At 42.6% G+C, this 16,160-nt stretch overlaps 2 protein-coding genes across 2 annotated transcripts in view; both read left to right on the top strand.

Annotated features, from left to right (window-relative positions):
• Window positions 1-3,996: 3,996 nt before the first annotated feature.
• Window positions 3,997-5,668, top strand: cryba4 (crystallin, beta A4; the record flags this gene model as incomplete). The annotated part of the gene is made up of 5 exons (XM_080847039.1): window positions 3,997-4,035; window positions 4,416-4,534; window positions 4,842-4,983; window positions 5,202-5,344; window positions 5,521-5,668. The coding sequence occupies 5 exons, from the start codon at window positions 3,997-3,999 to the stop codon at window positions 5,666-5,668; spliced, it is 591 nt and encodes a 196-aa protein (XP_080703165.1).
• Window positions 5,669-8,899: 3,231 nt separating this feature from the next.
• grk3 (G protein-coupled receptor kinase 3) overlaps window positions 8,900-16,160 on the top strand; it is a 53,888-nt gene continuing 46,627 nt past the window's right edge. Inside the window, exon 1 of the mRNA XM_080847309.1 lies at window positions 8,900-9,107. Within this exon, the coding sequence (XP_080703435.1) occupies window positions 8,995-9,107 (113 nt within the window). The 5' untranslated portion in view covers window positions 8,900-8,994. The remainder of the gene's footprint in view (window positions 9,108-16,160) is intronic.

Here is a 16,160-nt window from a genome sequence, read left to right as displayed (position 1 = left end):
CGCTACGCCCAGAAAACTCTCCCCTGGTTCCCCGTAAGCACTTTGCTGTCAATGGAAAGCCCTGACAATGGCAGTTTCACCCTGTTGGCCAGCACTGATAGCTATAGGGCTAGTACAGATCACAGGAATGTATAGTCCAGAGGTCAGGGCAAGCTAATCCTCTGTTAGCCTCTCTCTCCCTCTCTCTCTCTCTCTCTCTCTGTCTATCTCTCTCTCTCTTTTATTCTTTCTCTCTTACTATCTATATCTGTCACTTTCTATGCACACATCTTTCAATATACCACAACATATCTTGACTTGACACTGGTGATAGCAGAATAAAAAAAAAACATTGATATGATGCATTTAAATTTCCAAAAGACTGTTCTAAAAGAGTGAGCAATGGAACATTTTTGTAAAAGTAAAATTCCAAGACATCGAAAAAAAAAAATCTTAGATACATTGATTAAAAAAAATTATAATGTAAAATGGGATGTTTAAATCAATTTAAGGATGCTTGATATCTTCAGTTACTAATTTTTGCGATTTGCCTCATGTGTGCATTTAACACTTTTTATCGCTCCAACTTGCTTGAAGTGGAATGAAAGTGACCTGCCTTTATAGACATGGCGTCTGAAACTAGTATGGTTATTCAGGCTATGGAGATGTGAACAAATGCATTGTCTTTCTCTATAGAGTGAGGATCTGAGGAGCCAGTTGAGCCTATTCTCGCAAAGGACAGTTTGCAAGACTGATGTCAGTGAAAACACTGAATCACACTCACAGGGACACTGAATCACACTCACAGGGACACTGGATTGACCCTTTCACCTCCTTCGAATACAAATCCTGTACAAATCCAAATTCCCGGTTGTGTGGGTTTGTTGTGGTGATTGTTGTTCCACACTTTTGGGCACAGTTTCTCTGTTTACGTATCGGGAGCTTGTAGTTCCGAGGCTGTGGTAATTCTCTGATTTTCAAATAAAATAAATAAATATATAAATAAAACTTCCGACCTGATTGAACACAAGTTTTCCACATTTTTAAACTATATATTTTGGTGTAAATTTGGAAGTAGCAATATGGTTCTGGATTGCACTCAGTGACATCAGAAGTATTGCTTACACTACAATGGGCTGGAACCTGAAACAAACACACCACTACCTTCAGTGTCTCTCTCAGTTTTGTGTGTATTGTAGTTTTTTAAAGACAACCTACATTCCAGTCACTTTTCTTATGAGTGACCAGTGAATACAGATTATGGTAAACATTTGATCCTTGATCGCCTCGGGTAAAAAATGAATAATTTCCATATGATCTATATAATATTGGATTACCAAAACACTTCCATATACAGAACTGATGAACATGAAACTGTTTGTTTATGACTGCAGTCTGCTGTGTGTATTGGGCCACTGAGTCCAGTGTTAGCGCAGTCAGATTCAACGTTACTATTGTTGATCCTGCCCAGACGGTTGACACCACAAACAGCAATTGTTCATCCTCCAGAACCCAGTGTAACCAGGGATGAGGTGTACCACAGTGAATACTTGGCATAAGGGGAGCAGAGAGCGCCTCCTGCTGGAGTCGTTCATGAGGAAATCGCCTTTTTTTCTGAAGGTCCCATGCAAGCGACTTGCACCACATTTAACACATTCTCTGCACCGCATTGTCTTAGCTGTACATTCTTTACTGACAAAATCTGTTTCTACATTATCAGTGTATTACAAAAGGACCTAACTACCTCTAATGTGTTCTGGAGTAGCTCACTGCGCAATTCAGGGGAGAGAACCTAGACACTAAAAATAGTACAGCCCTTCACATTATCATTGTTTAAAATGACCATACATTTCCATGGCGTCTGATCATTTTCCAATTCATTCCAAGTTAGTTAAACAGATGAAGCAATGATCACAGGGGCATACAAGTGTGGTTGGTTTCTGTAAAGAGTAAAATAAGTGTGTGTGTGTGTGTGTGTGTGTGTGTGTGTGTGTGTGTGTGTGTGTGTGTGTGTGTGTGTGTGTTTCATGCTTGACATTATTCTCACAGTCAGGTTTTATCCACACCAACCTACTTTGCTACGTTCATAAGCACTGGTGCTAGGGTGACAACACGAGTACAGTCAGAATTTAAAGTGAGGAATACAGAACCCTATGTTTTGTTTATGTACATGTCCCCAGGGTGACCGAGTGACTTCCTAGTTGAGGAAAGTCAGTCGTGGCTGGTTTGTCAATTATGCAAGCACATGGGCAGCATTATTTGGATCACTTGGAGATACTGACCTATTTTTAGCAAATGATCAGGGAGAGCCTCAAATAAAATAAAACAGACATGCTGAAAGATATTGCACAGCATCAAATGAATCTATTGGTGCCTACAAAAATTACTTTTTATACAACAAAATATTAGGTCAGGGATGTCTGTCTGATAAAGTTGTCATCCATACAGGAAACAAGCTGGGATGAATATTTCCTTTATGGCATGCTATCCAGGAAATGGGACTGTGCTGTTACAGTGAAATAAAACAGACCGCCTGAACTTTAAATGGGAAATAGCCAGCAAGGTTTTCAGGGTTAGTTTGTGACAACCATTTTTCCCCTTTACCTTTCCCAAGGCTTCCTAAGAGCACTTAACATATTTGTGCCTGATGCGTTTGAGGGTGTGTGTTTGTTTATGTATGAGTGTTTTTGTGTGCGTGTGTGTGTGTATGTGTGTGTGTGTGTGTGTGTGTGTGTGTGTGTGTGTGTGTGTGTGTGTGTGTGTGTGTGTGTGTGTGTGTGTGTGTGTGTGTGTGTGTGTGTGTGTGTGTGTGTGTGTGTGTGCATGCACTTGCACATTTATTTGAAAGATTAAATATATTACTGTTTGTGTGTATGATTGCTGGTGTCTGTTTGCACGTTTTGGAGTCTGTGCGCTTGCCTGCGCGTAAGTGTGTGAGGGTGCATGTATGTGTGCATGTCTGTGTGTGTGTATGTATTGAATTGACATACATATTTCTATGCACACTTATGCATGTATGTGTGAAGTTGTTAACCAGTACTGGTGCAGTCCCCAGCCTAGGGGATAGTGTGGTGTCTGCACTTCTGCTCCTCTATAGATTTAACCCCCCCTTTGTTGGGTGGCACAATGGTGGGCCCCTCCCTCGCTGCTGAGCCGGGGCTTTTAGCTGGGCCCTTTGCCAGGGGAGGCTTTAAAAGGGTAGAGGCGCGTGCCAGAATTCACTCTCAGGCCAGGACGTCCCCAGGGCATCAAAGCGAGGTGAGTCCCCACTTTGCTCTCTCCAAACCTGACTCCCCTCCCTCGGTCCACAGCCCCACGTTCTGTCCCCCACCCCCCTCACACGCACTGATCAGCTCCCATGGGCTTTGAAGGGGCTGGAGAGCATGATTGAGCAGCAATAGCAGCAGTAGCAGTACCAGCAGCAGCAGCAGCGGTAGTAACATCAGCAACAGCTGGTGCTTTCTAGCCTCCGGCTTTACGCATTCTTCTTCAGATCTTTAAATAGAGCAGTAATGGTATAGAGCAAGCATTCAGGCTTGACTCACTATTCAGAGTTGCTCAGCGAACATAGATGGATACTATGCTGCGTGGTATTGTGCTTAAATATAAAAGCATTTGGATTTAATTTGCTCACACGTGCATATACATTTGGAGTTGGGCAGAAGTATAGGATGCTATTGCCTGCTTTTATATACTTTTGGATGTGGACAATGGGATGTTGCAGTTACTTGTGCTTTTTATGGTTTTATAGTTACAGTTCTATATTCTTGGCATGTTTATTGAATTGAAATGTATAGAGCTAATACTTTACTTCATAGTTTATGGTTTGAAATGCTTAAGATTGTATTTCACAGTGTGTTCGTCTCCTGTATATTTGTCATTTGTTAATTAGAGGTTTGGGTCAGGATGCTAGGTTGGGGCTCTGTATTTGTATTTTGTGTTTTTAACCAATCACAATTTTCCCCCATTTGTTGCCATCAGTAACGCCTCTCTTGTCTTTCCTTCTTAGCAGACAAGATGACTCACCACTGTACCAAGTTCTCCGGCCACTGGAAGGTATGTGTGAATCAAGTTTCCAGAGAGATCGATAGATAATTACAACAGCACACACAGATGCAGACACCGCTGGGAAAGGGATTCCTAAAAATAAACATCCATCACCACCAGTGTGAAACATTGATACCCAATGCCTTTCTAGAATTGTGCCCAACTTCTCTCACTTTGCGCACAGATAAGACATTGAGCGCACATTTCTGTGTCAGTTCAGGAAAAAATCAGTGGAATAGAAGTTATGTCATGATCAATATGCTCCCTTTGTAACATGACTGGATCTCAATAAGTTAGTCCCATAGGTGTGTGCTAAATTTCCTTCATCATTTCAATCGGGCGAGAAACCTCAGCTGCTTTTAAACAGGAGGCCAATCTTTGTATTGCAGATCATCGTGTTCGACGAGGAGTGCTTCCAGGGCCGTCGCCATGAGTTCACCTCTGAGTGCTGCAACGTGATGGAGTTCGGTTTTGAGACTGTCCGATCCCTCAGGGTAGAGAGTGGCGCGTAAGTCTGTGTGAACCTTTTCCAAGGATCTGTGCATTTTGTCTTTACTCTCAACAGCAAGTAGCCTATTTATAGAACTGTGTGCTTTCATGTCACACACAACCAGAGCTTGTGTAAAAACAGGTTGGTGTTGAGATTTAGAACTTAACCTGCACCTGTGTTTAATTTAACCTTTTATTGTCGTACATATTTCACTAATATAAGGTTTTTCTTCAGCATGTTGTGCACTACACATGTATGCACTGTGATAACACGTATTCTTAGTAGGTGTAACAAAATAAGTGAGTGTGACTGTTTTTCTTCCTAGCTGGGTTGGCTATGAGCATGCCTCCTACCAGGGCCAGCAGTTTGTGCTGGAGAGGGGCGAGTACCCCCAGTGCGACGCCTTCGGGGGTAGCAATGCCTACCACATCGAGAGAATGACCTCTTTCAGGCCCATTGCCTGTGCTGTAAGTCCTCATATGCCTTAGTGCCTCTCCTTTCTCTCTTCATATGTGCCTATGGCAAAATACCACAGGCCCAAAATAATCCTTTCATTTAATCATGAAAACATATTAATATGCAATATTATATAATTAAGTATGTTTCCATTGTTATTATTACTACATATTAAGGTATTTCTCATTATGTCCATGAGCATAATTGTTTTACCATTTGGGCTCCACAGAACCACAGAGAATGCCGTATGACCATCTTTGAGCGCGAGAACTTCCTTGGCCGCAAGGGCGAGCTGAGCGACGATTACCCCTCACTGCAGGCCATGGGCTGGTGCAACAACGAAGTGGGCTCTCTGCGTGTCCAGTCTGGAGCGTGAGTGTTCACTACATTTCCCAAACTGGTTATGTGTCCTTTCCCTAACTTAGCTACTTTTGGGTTTTCGATCCCATCTGGTCGGGACACAAGGTTTTAAAAGTGTGATAGAGTTCAAATGTACCACTATAAGTGCATTCATGGAACAATCTGACATGTCTGTTTTTCCTCAACAGTTTCGTGTGCTACCAGTACCCTGGCTACCGTGGGTATCAGTACATCATGGAGTGTGACCGCCACTGTGGGGAGTACAAACACTTCAGGGAGTTCGGCTCCCACTCTCAGACCCCTCAGATTCAGTCCATCCGCCGCATCCAGCAGTAACCTAGCTGGCCGACTCTCCCTCACAAACTTTCTCCCCCTGCTGCCCAGTGCTGAATAAACTGTCTTTCTTAAACTTCACCGAATTCCTGTGATGGATCTGTTACATGCTAGTTTCTCCATTAAGAAATATATATAATACGAACATGAACATCTCAGATCATAATGGTAATACATAAAGTCAGAGTTGTCGATGATAAAATGGTTGAACTGCTACAATCCAAGGAATACATCTACTTGCGTGGAGATTAATGAAATGTACTATGAAAATTTAAAACTTTTTTGTGGCACATGTTGTAGCACTTAATTATAAATAAATTAACCTATGAAACTTGTAAGAAACGTCAAAGTGAGTTTATTTCAGCATCAACTTTCTAACAGGCTCGCCTATTTCCAAGCAATTTGCTATTTTGCATTTGCCCATGTTCGCCACAAGAGAGAGCTAACGGTCTGTAGCCTACAACCCGAAAATATATATCCTTTTGAGCCAAGTGTCAATTAATCGAATTCATTCTCTAGCAAGATATTGTATGTAGCCTATATTATGCCCGAGGAAAACCAGATGTTGTAGTTGGGGTCATATGCGCTTATGATGGTGAAGCCAAACCCAAATATGGAGAATTTATGTTTAAGACAATGTGTTGAGAATTTGTCTAAAGAGTAGGCTATCTTAGTATTTTTTCTAACAACACTATTTTAGTGTGAACAAGTATACAACACTCCTTTAGTGTGAGTGTGTATCCCTGTGTTCAATCAACCTGATGAAAAATGCGATGCAACTGGCTACTAGGCCTACATATTTCCGTGGCTCTGATGTCATGCATATATAGAACGGTAACATGCCTGCAGTGTTCCAATAGTAAAGTGAGGGCATTCAGTATCGAATGTGTAACAACCAGATTATCCGTACCGATTACGTATTGTTTAAACTCGTGGCGCACTCAATTTCGCCCACTGAAGTCTAGTCATTACTCGTGTGTGGAGAAAACAGGTTGTGACTCCATTCCTAAGAAACTCCAGTCCCATATTTTGTAATCGACAAGCAGGCACTGAGAGGAAGTGGGGATCTCGGTTTGCTTGCCTGAGAATTCTCAACCACACTCTAGAGACACTCACAACGGAGAGCTCTCTGTGGAGGGAATTTCACAGTTTCTCACGGATTAAGGGACTGTTCGTACAAAACCTCTTCTTATTAATACTTGAGGATATCTGCGAAGACACAACCAACAGCAACTGAAACGGATGTTGCCACAAATGTTGTTGAATCGTCAACTCAAATGAAGGCTTCTCCAGCGACCCAAATGCTTTGGGCAAAAAGAAAGTGTCTTGGGTTTTTCGTGGAAGAACAGTACTGTCTAGTGGCTGTAGCTATTTATTGAAGAACCCTGGTGCAACCAGTGTGCTGCATTGACGAGTGTATGAGTAACCACTCCAGTTACTAATTTTGCCTGTTAAATACGTTGATGTTTCGCATAATTGGATAGTTGGCCAGTGCCTTTCGCACGCTTGAAACGTGGTTATCGTTTTGGGTAGCTAGCACGCTACAATATGAAGTTCCGCAAGCGCTAGCTAGCTGGTTAGCTTGATGTGTCTGTTGTATTATTCTTAGTTAGTTAGTTAGCTAGCTAAGCTAACAACATAGCAACATTGAAGTTTTTACTCTTGGCATTATAGGCGACTGCAGCGCTTCAGGAAGGTTTGTGAATAATTCAAGGAAAAAAACAGTGCTGTGCTTCTTTTGCTGAGGACTTTGGGCTTATCTACCAAGCTGGTTCTCGAGCCAGCGCTTGCTTATTTCCTTTTTAAACGCCCCCTCCCCCTCCACCGTTATACACAAACGCTAGTTAGCTCACAAACGCTAGCTTTCTTCAAGAAAAAGGGAGGAATTCAATTAACACAAACCATTACATTACTTCACAATAAAGGAACCGGAAACTGGCAACTTTCATGTTAAATGATATGAGAAGGGCGTGCTTGAAATGCAAAGAGAGGTTTACTGTGTACCGTTTACCTCTGTCAACACACTTCTCTAGCTAAGTTAGTATTATAACTGCAGCAAGCTGTCTGCCAAGCAGCCAAATCCCTAGCTTTCTGTTTCTGGCTTGTTAGCAAGCTAGCTAATGTTAGTTGGCTAAATTGCTCATTGCAAGTTGGGGGACGAGCAATCGCAACACCCTCTCGTTGTCAACCTAAGAAAATGGAGAAGCCGTAACTTGACGTTGTCGATGCTGTCATTTTCGGTATTTTCAGACGTTTTCTGACATTCAATAGTCAATTGATACTAAGACTAAACTTATTATCAGTTTATTCGCATGTTTTTTTTTTTTATTATGCACACATATTTATCCAGCAAGTTAGATAAGTAATGTGTCGCGACGTGTTCCATTATTTATGTCGTTTAGCAAGCATTGGGCATACAGGAAGCAGCATCGGAGGTGATGAAAATACAGTTGGGCGAAACAGAGCAGTTGCTTTTTATTTTTCTGTAACAGAATGAATATTTCATTTTAGTCAGTGAATTTATCACTGGAGATGAAGCAACATATTGGCGCACGAGTCGTCCATTTTCGTGTCTGATACCAAGCGAGCTGGCTTGTTCACGTTTTAATGTTTGTGGCGTCGTGTTTTATTTAGCTGATTTAGCTCTATGTGTTTACTGTCGTCTGGAGAGCGTTTGGATGGATTTGCTACCCGTGTCTTTGATGTGTTAATCTCGTATGGATTTTTGTTGCAAGGGCGATAACCCTAATCAAGGGAAGCTCTGTATGAATTGCCTGACTTAACCAACCTTGCGCACCGCAGTGTTTGTTTGAAATTGCATTGGATTATTCCGCTTGTTGTGTTTTTACTGTAATCGTGATCATTTATATAATCAACTTGTAGGTGGGTTCTTTTAAGACCGTGAGGCTCCCTGGAAAAGGGGCGAGGGGGTAAATTATTATCAATTGTATCAAGTCCCAACGTTATCTTCCATTCTTTTCGAAACGGCTTGTCGGTATTGGCCATGCAACGTTTGCGTTTATAGTAGCTTACCCATCAAGCCTGCTTAACATAGGCTACACGGGAGTTCATATTTTGGTTAGATTTTAAGCCATCGATTTCTCTCTAAATATATTTGTCGATGTCTTACAATGGCTGATTTTTAAGACCCCAGCGTTCATTGAGGAAGACAACTAAAGGCTCAGTTGGATGCTTGACCCAAGCTCCTAACTAGCCGCTACTGGTCACGGTTGGACTGTGATTCAAACGGACCTCACTGCACATTCGCATCTGTGTCCATCCACGACTGCTTCTGGTTCTGTATTGACTCGGTCGACCCAGGGCTGAAGATGGCGGACCTAGAAGCAGTTCTCGCCGATGTCAGCTATCTGATGGCGATGGAGAAGAGTAAATCTACTCCAGCCGCCCGGGCGAGTAAGAAAATCATCCTCCCCGAGCCCAGGTAAGCAAGACTAATTGTTTTGTCATCTTGTTTTTGTCCAGTGGCTGAGTGTTAGCAGGATATTGTCGCTAGCTAACTTTGTCACATTGCATTTCGACTAACAAGTGAACTAGGATAGACACCTCACCACATCACAATTGAGCTGTTCATCCAGCATTTTCAATCAAACTAACTGTGAGGTTGCCTTTAACAAACACTTTTCATGGTGATCAGATTAGCTAAAAGTGAAATTTAGACATGACAATTTAATATAGCTAAATGCTGTGCTGTAAACCAGTGTAGCTAACGTTAGCTACCAAACAGTGTGGTGATGTCTTATCGATGTTGAGCAGATATCATGGGGATGGTCTTCTCAGTCCTGTTACAGTGTTAAATAATGAAACAAATAATAACACTATCAATATCAACTCGGTATTTGGTAATGAATTCATCTTTGTTTTAACCGTTGTCATAAATAAAATGCGACTCCAGTACACCAACCTACTGTTGCTATAGACTATTGGTCAAGGAAGTGATGTTAATAAGTGTTGAATAAGCAGAAAAAATACTTCTCTTTCGAAATGTATTTTCCAATCCTCTAAAATAAGGGTGTGCAAGTAATGAGAAGGCCTCGGCCAAAGAAATCAAAGTAGGCCCTTCCACCGTTTCATACATAACATATTTTTTTTTCAATCATGTAATAAGATATACAAATGATCGACCTCATATTAATCTGGGTCAATCATTACTAGTGTTGATTTTGCATGCCACCCAAGCATGGGCAGTACCCTATAAATTACTGAGTGTAAAGACAATTCTGAAGCTCTGCACTTTCAAGTTCAAATGGAGTTTATATGGTGATAGATTGGTGTAGTTTAGACATCTTCTTAGTTAGGTCAGATGAAAGATTGGTATAACTAGCCTTAAAATGGAAATGTATGCTACAATGCAGTCTTACAGATTAGCTTCATTATCTGAGGCACAAGCTCTTCATATGTGCAGATCAGCCCTGTTTTGCACAGGGAGTAGAGGCTGTTTTGTGCCTGTGAGACAGGATATGATGTGTTGTGGTTTGTAGGCCTCATCTTTGTGTTACTGGTCTGAGCAAATGTAAAGGGCTTAATTGTTGGTCTTCACCGTATTTCTCTTTTCTGCATAATGGAGAAGGGTGAAGTAAGACTAATGTTTTTGTCATTTATCTGAGAGTGGACTTCATGAGAGTGACAATCCTAATTTCAGTTGTCAAAATGGTTCAAAACATAAGTCAGTGTATGAATGCTGAATACGAGCTTATCAGCAGACAAGCGGACCAGTGCAAACCTGGATCTGTCTGTGTGTGTGTCTGTCTGTCTGTATGTGTGTGTGTCTGTCTGTCTGTATGTGTGTGTGTGTGTGTTTCTGCTGCATGCAAACCTGGATCTGTCTGTATGTGTGTGTGTGTGTGTGTGTGTGTTTCTGCTGCATGCCTTTCCCTGGCTGCCTTTCTGCTGTGGCACCTGTTCATTGCATGCTTACTGACCCTTGAAAGAGCCAGGCTGGTTTACCCTGCTGCTCAATTAAACCGAAAGAAAAACTCAAGGCAGGCTGCTTTTTCATCATTGCTGCTTTTAAGGAAGGAACCACTCCTGTTTGTACTCAGAATTAATTTCATAATTACTAACCCACATTTTCTGTCCCCCCCCCTCGCCCATCCACACGCCACCCAAAGATGGAGTGTCTCTGTCTTTAGCCTCAATGGTAAATGACAAAAATGACAGACAAACAGACAGAAAAGGGAAGGACGTGGCCTTGCCCCCCCTCCCCCACCATTACCATAGATGTGCATATCTCACCACATCTCTCTCTCACACACACACACGTACACATAGTCTCTCTCTCTCTCTCTCTCTCTTGTCTCTCACACACACACAGTATCTCTCTCTCTCACACACACACACACACACACACACAGTCTCTCTCTCTTCTACTCACACACACGCACACACAGTCTCTCTATCTCTCTTTCTCTCTCTCTCCCTCGCTCAATCAGTCTTGCCGAGGGACATCCACATGCATGCACATTAACCGTCTTTGCCTCACCATCCCTCTGGTGTTGCCATGTGCGCTTCAGTGTGTGTGTGTCAATGTGTGTCGCAGCAGACGCCTGTACACGTCAATAGAAGTGTGTGTGTGTGTGTGTGTGTTTCTGTCTGCTCTTACCGTTCATACTGTATCTACATGACGAGATGCTCTATTGTCCTGATGCTGAATACATAAATGGCCACTTCACAATACTAATCAACACTGCAGTCTTTCTCCATTGTTATTGTATGTATTTATAGCATCGTAATCAAAGAGAAGCGATGAGCCTGGAGAAAGATTACATGACAGCCCCTACCTCCTCGACCCACAGTGTGATCAGGCCCACCTCTCCCTACACACAGGGCTGGGTTTGTTGTCAGTGGTTGCAGAGGGACAACCTGAAGCTGCTGTTGAAATGTTCAGCTCCACATGCCATTCTCTGTGTGTGTGTGTGTGTGTTTGCAGAGTACATAGCTAGAGTACAGGAGATAAGTCCTTGATTTCACTTGCCCTTTTTCCCAATGTTGTGACGCAATTAGAACCCCAACCTAAAATGATCCATCCTGATTGGATGCTGGGTGGTTAATAACAATTGAAGTGGATGTCGACGATGATGATGATGTGAACATGTACCTACCCTCATTCATGAGTAAATAACGGGCACAGCTTGGCCAAAATCCTTTGGGTCCAGTAATTACAGTGGCACAGAGAGATGAACTGATAAGCCTCTTGTTTATGCAATATGGCTGCAGCAATGAGCTTATGATGGATTTGAATCTGACGGCTGACCGCCCGTCAAGACGTTCCCTGTGCTAATGAGATAAGAGAGAGCGATTACAGAGCATCTTCCACATGGAGCAGAGACTGTCTGATGAAAGCGATAACATGCAGGTTGCCGTCACAGCAGAGAGGCGTTGCAGCACATCTGGATGACCCATGTTTGAACAGACTCCTTTAGTAACTATGTGTGTTGGCCTGCTTGCATGTGTGTGTAAGGAGGGATTAGCATGGTGGGGTGTGCAACAGCCAGTATTAGCGCAGATTGAGGGAAAACATTACTGACATCAGTGTCGCTGTCATTAGAGTTGTTGTTGTGGCTGCCTTTAAGCAACCCACAGCCATGCTGCAAGGGACGTGTGTGTGTGGGGGGGGGGGGTCATTCATGGAGCAACCCTCCATCCCCCACTCCACCCTTCCACTCCCCCCTCACCAAAGATGATCGCCCTGAAATGCTATGTGATCTGCTCAATTGGCTGTAATAGGAATCCAGCTTGTGGGCGGAAGTGCCAGAGACAGAGAGTCTGAGAAATAAAATAGCAGAAAATAGAATAAAAACAGGTGGGTGGCTTTCTTCTTCTTCTTCTATATACTTAAGAAGTGTAAAGAATAGAATGTAGTAGGCTATCATTTATTTGATATTGCGTTATTGAGTGATTGGTTTGTTCGTTTTGAACTTTAAACATTATTAGGCTGGACTCGTCTGTATTGACAGCGCTGGCGGGCAGGTAGGGCCTGGTCTGTGGTCTGTGGTCTGTGGAGACAGAGCTGCGTTTCGAGGGGGGGGGGGGGGGGTAAGAGAGAGAGAGAGAGAGAGAGAGGAGAGATAGCGCAGTTCTGCTACATTCTCCCCAGGCCCCGTTAAGGCCTGCTGGCAGCGAGGTGAGATTTTGACGGTGTGACTGGAAGTGTTTGAGGGGTTGGGGGTTGGAGAAGGAGAAGGGGTAGATGGAAACTGAGTGGGATTGAGTGGTCCGGATGGTTGGTGCCAGTATTGTTTGAGTGAGGGAGAAAGAGGGAGTTAGAGAGAGAGAGAGAGAGAGAGAGCGAGAGTAAGACAGACAGACAGACAGACAGACAGACAGACAGACAGACAGACAGACAGACAGACAGACAGACAGACAGACAGACAGACAGACAGACAGAGGAGCGAAAGACTGGAGATTGCTTGAATCACGTAGAAGGAGGAGGGTAGAGGGGCACTAAAAAGAGAGAGGGAGATGATGTGTCTGTGTGTGTGGGTGGGTGTGGCAGAAGGAGAGGTTAAGTGAAGGGGATGGTCTGTGGGGGGGGGGGGGGGGCTGTGTGTGTTCAGATTGCTTCTGGAGGAGAACAGTAGGCCATGTCCAGGGCCAGCATCCAGAACCACCGGAAGGGCTGTGGGCAGCTAAATGACACTGACATGGAGTCTAATGGAGACGAATAGCGTAGTACTGTACTTTATAAATGACATACCCACTTTTCCCAATGTTCAACTGTCCACTGTCTAACTTCGATGCAAATGAAGAAAGCTACTATGTTGGCCCTAGTTACCAAACTGACCTGCAGAACATGTCACTATCAGTCCCTGCCAGATAAAACCTTGGTTAATGTTCTAATAGAAGGAAAGAAGTAGTCATTTGTGTGTTCTGTGGACACAGTGACTGCAGCCTCTTGTAATTGGAGATGAGTGTTTGTGTTCTAATGGAGACTGCATTGTTCCATGGTACAATATCAATGTAGACATAAGTCTTGACTGGTTATGCATCACTGGTACCAGACCTAAGATATTTACTGGGACCATGACTCTCTTAGATGTTTTACAGGTTTTAGCCAGTCAAGCAACGGTCGGTTCATATTACACAAAACAGCTAGATAGCTAAATGACTAGCTACAGGCTACTGGCTACAGTGATTGGAAGCATGAGGCAGTGCAAAATGCCTCTATATAACCCTCAGAGTAGACTAGCAGTTATGGCCCAAACCTGAACAATCTCACTCGGACTCTTGGTCGCTAATAATCACTCTTAGTTTGATAAACTTTAATTGTTGATTTGTACGATGTCAACATTCGATTCAATCAGAGAAAGAGCAAATGGCAGGCAGCGATTTTATTGCATTAAATTGAGTGAATCAACAAAATCGAAATAATGAAAGAAAACACATTCTGGTGCCTTCAAACTCAATACATTGGTAGTAGAACTGTTGTTAAAGCAATATGACACTTGTGTTCATGGGGTTGCTCAAGGATACCCCCACAGCACAGATTGAAGCTGAACTGGTTTTACCTTTTCTGATAACTAAAGTCTTTCTTTTTGTCATCTTGGCTCGAGTTGAACTAAACATGCCACAGGCATGGTAACCACATTTGTTTAGGAAATGTGCGGCCGCAGCCACACTCTAGTCTGACTTGCTGAACAACAGGTTTGTGACCGTGATCCATCATAGAGTAGGGCTAGGCGATTAATCCAATTTGATTCTCAAGTACGATTTTGGCTTTCAACAATTATGAAAACAACGTCATAGAGATGAAATGGTTTAATGTAGTGTTCTGTTGCACAATGAGGCTCTTGTATTGACTCACTCTAGCCACTGAGTAGGATCACTGCTGAAATTGCACACGTTTTTTTATATTCATGATGACAAAATATACCGTTACATTTGCTAGCGAGAACTAAAGTAAAGGATTAGCCTACTGTATAAGACTCAGAGTGTAGGTGAAATGTTATAAACATTTAGATCTTAATGTTGAATTTAAATAGTTCTTGTGTTTGTTTCAATGTCCAAATCGGACAAAACACAATACTTTTACAGGGAAGAGCTCTCCACTCTCTTGGTGTTAACCACTACAGCCCCTGTTCAAGACACAATAAACAAATAAATCAAGTTATAGTAGCATTCCAGTTCAAAGGCTAGCCTAAATAGTCAATCCTAGACCAAGGGTTAACATCTCAACTTATCTGCCATCAGTCATTTTGTTTAGTATGAAATGTTGTTTATATTCTACGTGTTGTAGTCCTGAAGTGAAATACTTTAGCAGATTGGTTTGAGTTGATGCAAAAAAGAAGGAGGACTCCAGTATCACGTTGACATCACATCCCCAAATGAAAACATCACCTGAACCAGCAGATATCTTACTGAAGTGGCAGCGCACCATTAATCTGAGTAGGCTAGGTCTATGTCATTGTAGGCTACAATTCTTAGTACACAAGTAAATTAAAACACACGATTTTAAACACTACTACATCTACATCTGTTTACCATTTCTCACATTATGAATATGACACAGTGTAGGTTAATATGGACCCATATGACAAAAACCAGCAACACACTCCTTCAATCAGAACCAAACACACACTCCCTAGTCCCCAAGGTGTGAAGCATGGCCTGTCTACACACGCACGCATGAATATGTTCGTACTTTATTAGTAGTGTTTTTATCCTCAATGCATAATACGTTGATATTTGTGGGAGAGTCTAACCTGCAGTGTTAAGTGAGCCGCCTCCATGTTTCTACTGAATACTAACTATTTATAAGTAGGGGTGCAATGGATACTCATGTCGTCAACTAAATTCGGCAACCAATTTATAGTGGATTACTAATAGTTGCTTTTCGTGCTGACACTGAATGCTCAGACATGAAGGCTTTGTTACCTAACTGGGGTGAACAATAGCTATAGTAATCCCTTCAAAACCAAAGATCTCGAAGAGTGGCAGCATTTCACTCTGATTTCCAATAAGAACTGCCGAGAAGGATTTGATCTGTACCATTTGCAAAGCTGACCTTGCCTGACATTGGAGCACATCAGTTACGCTCAATCGTCTGAAGAGGTGGCACGTTGACTTTCTGGATGATGAAGACTAGTTCTATGGTTGTTAGCTAGCTGGCATTGCATGTTGATGTCAATTAAAATAGCTGTAACATTTTCCATTTTCGAAAAACTTTTCTCTTGTTTAAAGAATTGTTAATGACACGGAACATTCAGTGTATCAACAAGTCAACTATTATTCACAAAGATCCTATTCACATTCCAAATGTGCGCAAACTTAAGATGGATGGAGTGTTACAAGTGTTCAGCTCCAAAGTGTGTGTGTGTGTGTGTGTGTGTGTGTGTGTGTGTGTCCACCCCCACACACACACACACACACACACACACACACACACACACACACACACACACACAAGCCTAATACAGTCATCAGCTGTGCTGTCATCAGCGAAGCCTCAACACCAGCAGCATGCACCAGTCACCTCGCC

This window comes from Sprattus sprattus (assembly GCF_963457725.1).
Source record: "Sprattus sprattus genome assembly, chromosome: 11".
Classification (NCBI taxonomy): Eukaryota; Metazoa; Chordata; class Actinopteri; order Clupeiformes; family Clupeidae; genus Sprattus; species Sprattus sprattus.
This window is presented reverse-complemented; position numbering and strand designations above follow the sequence as displayed.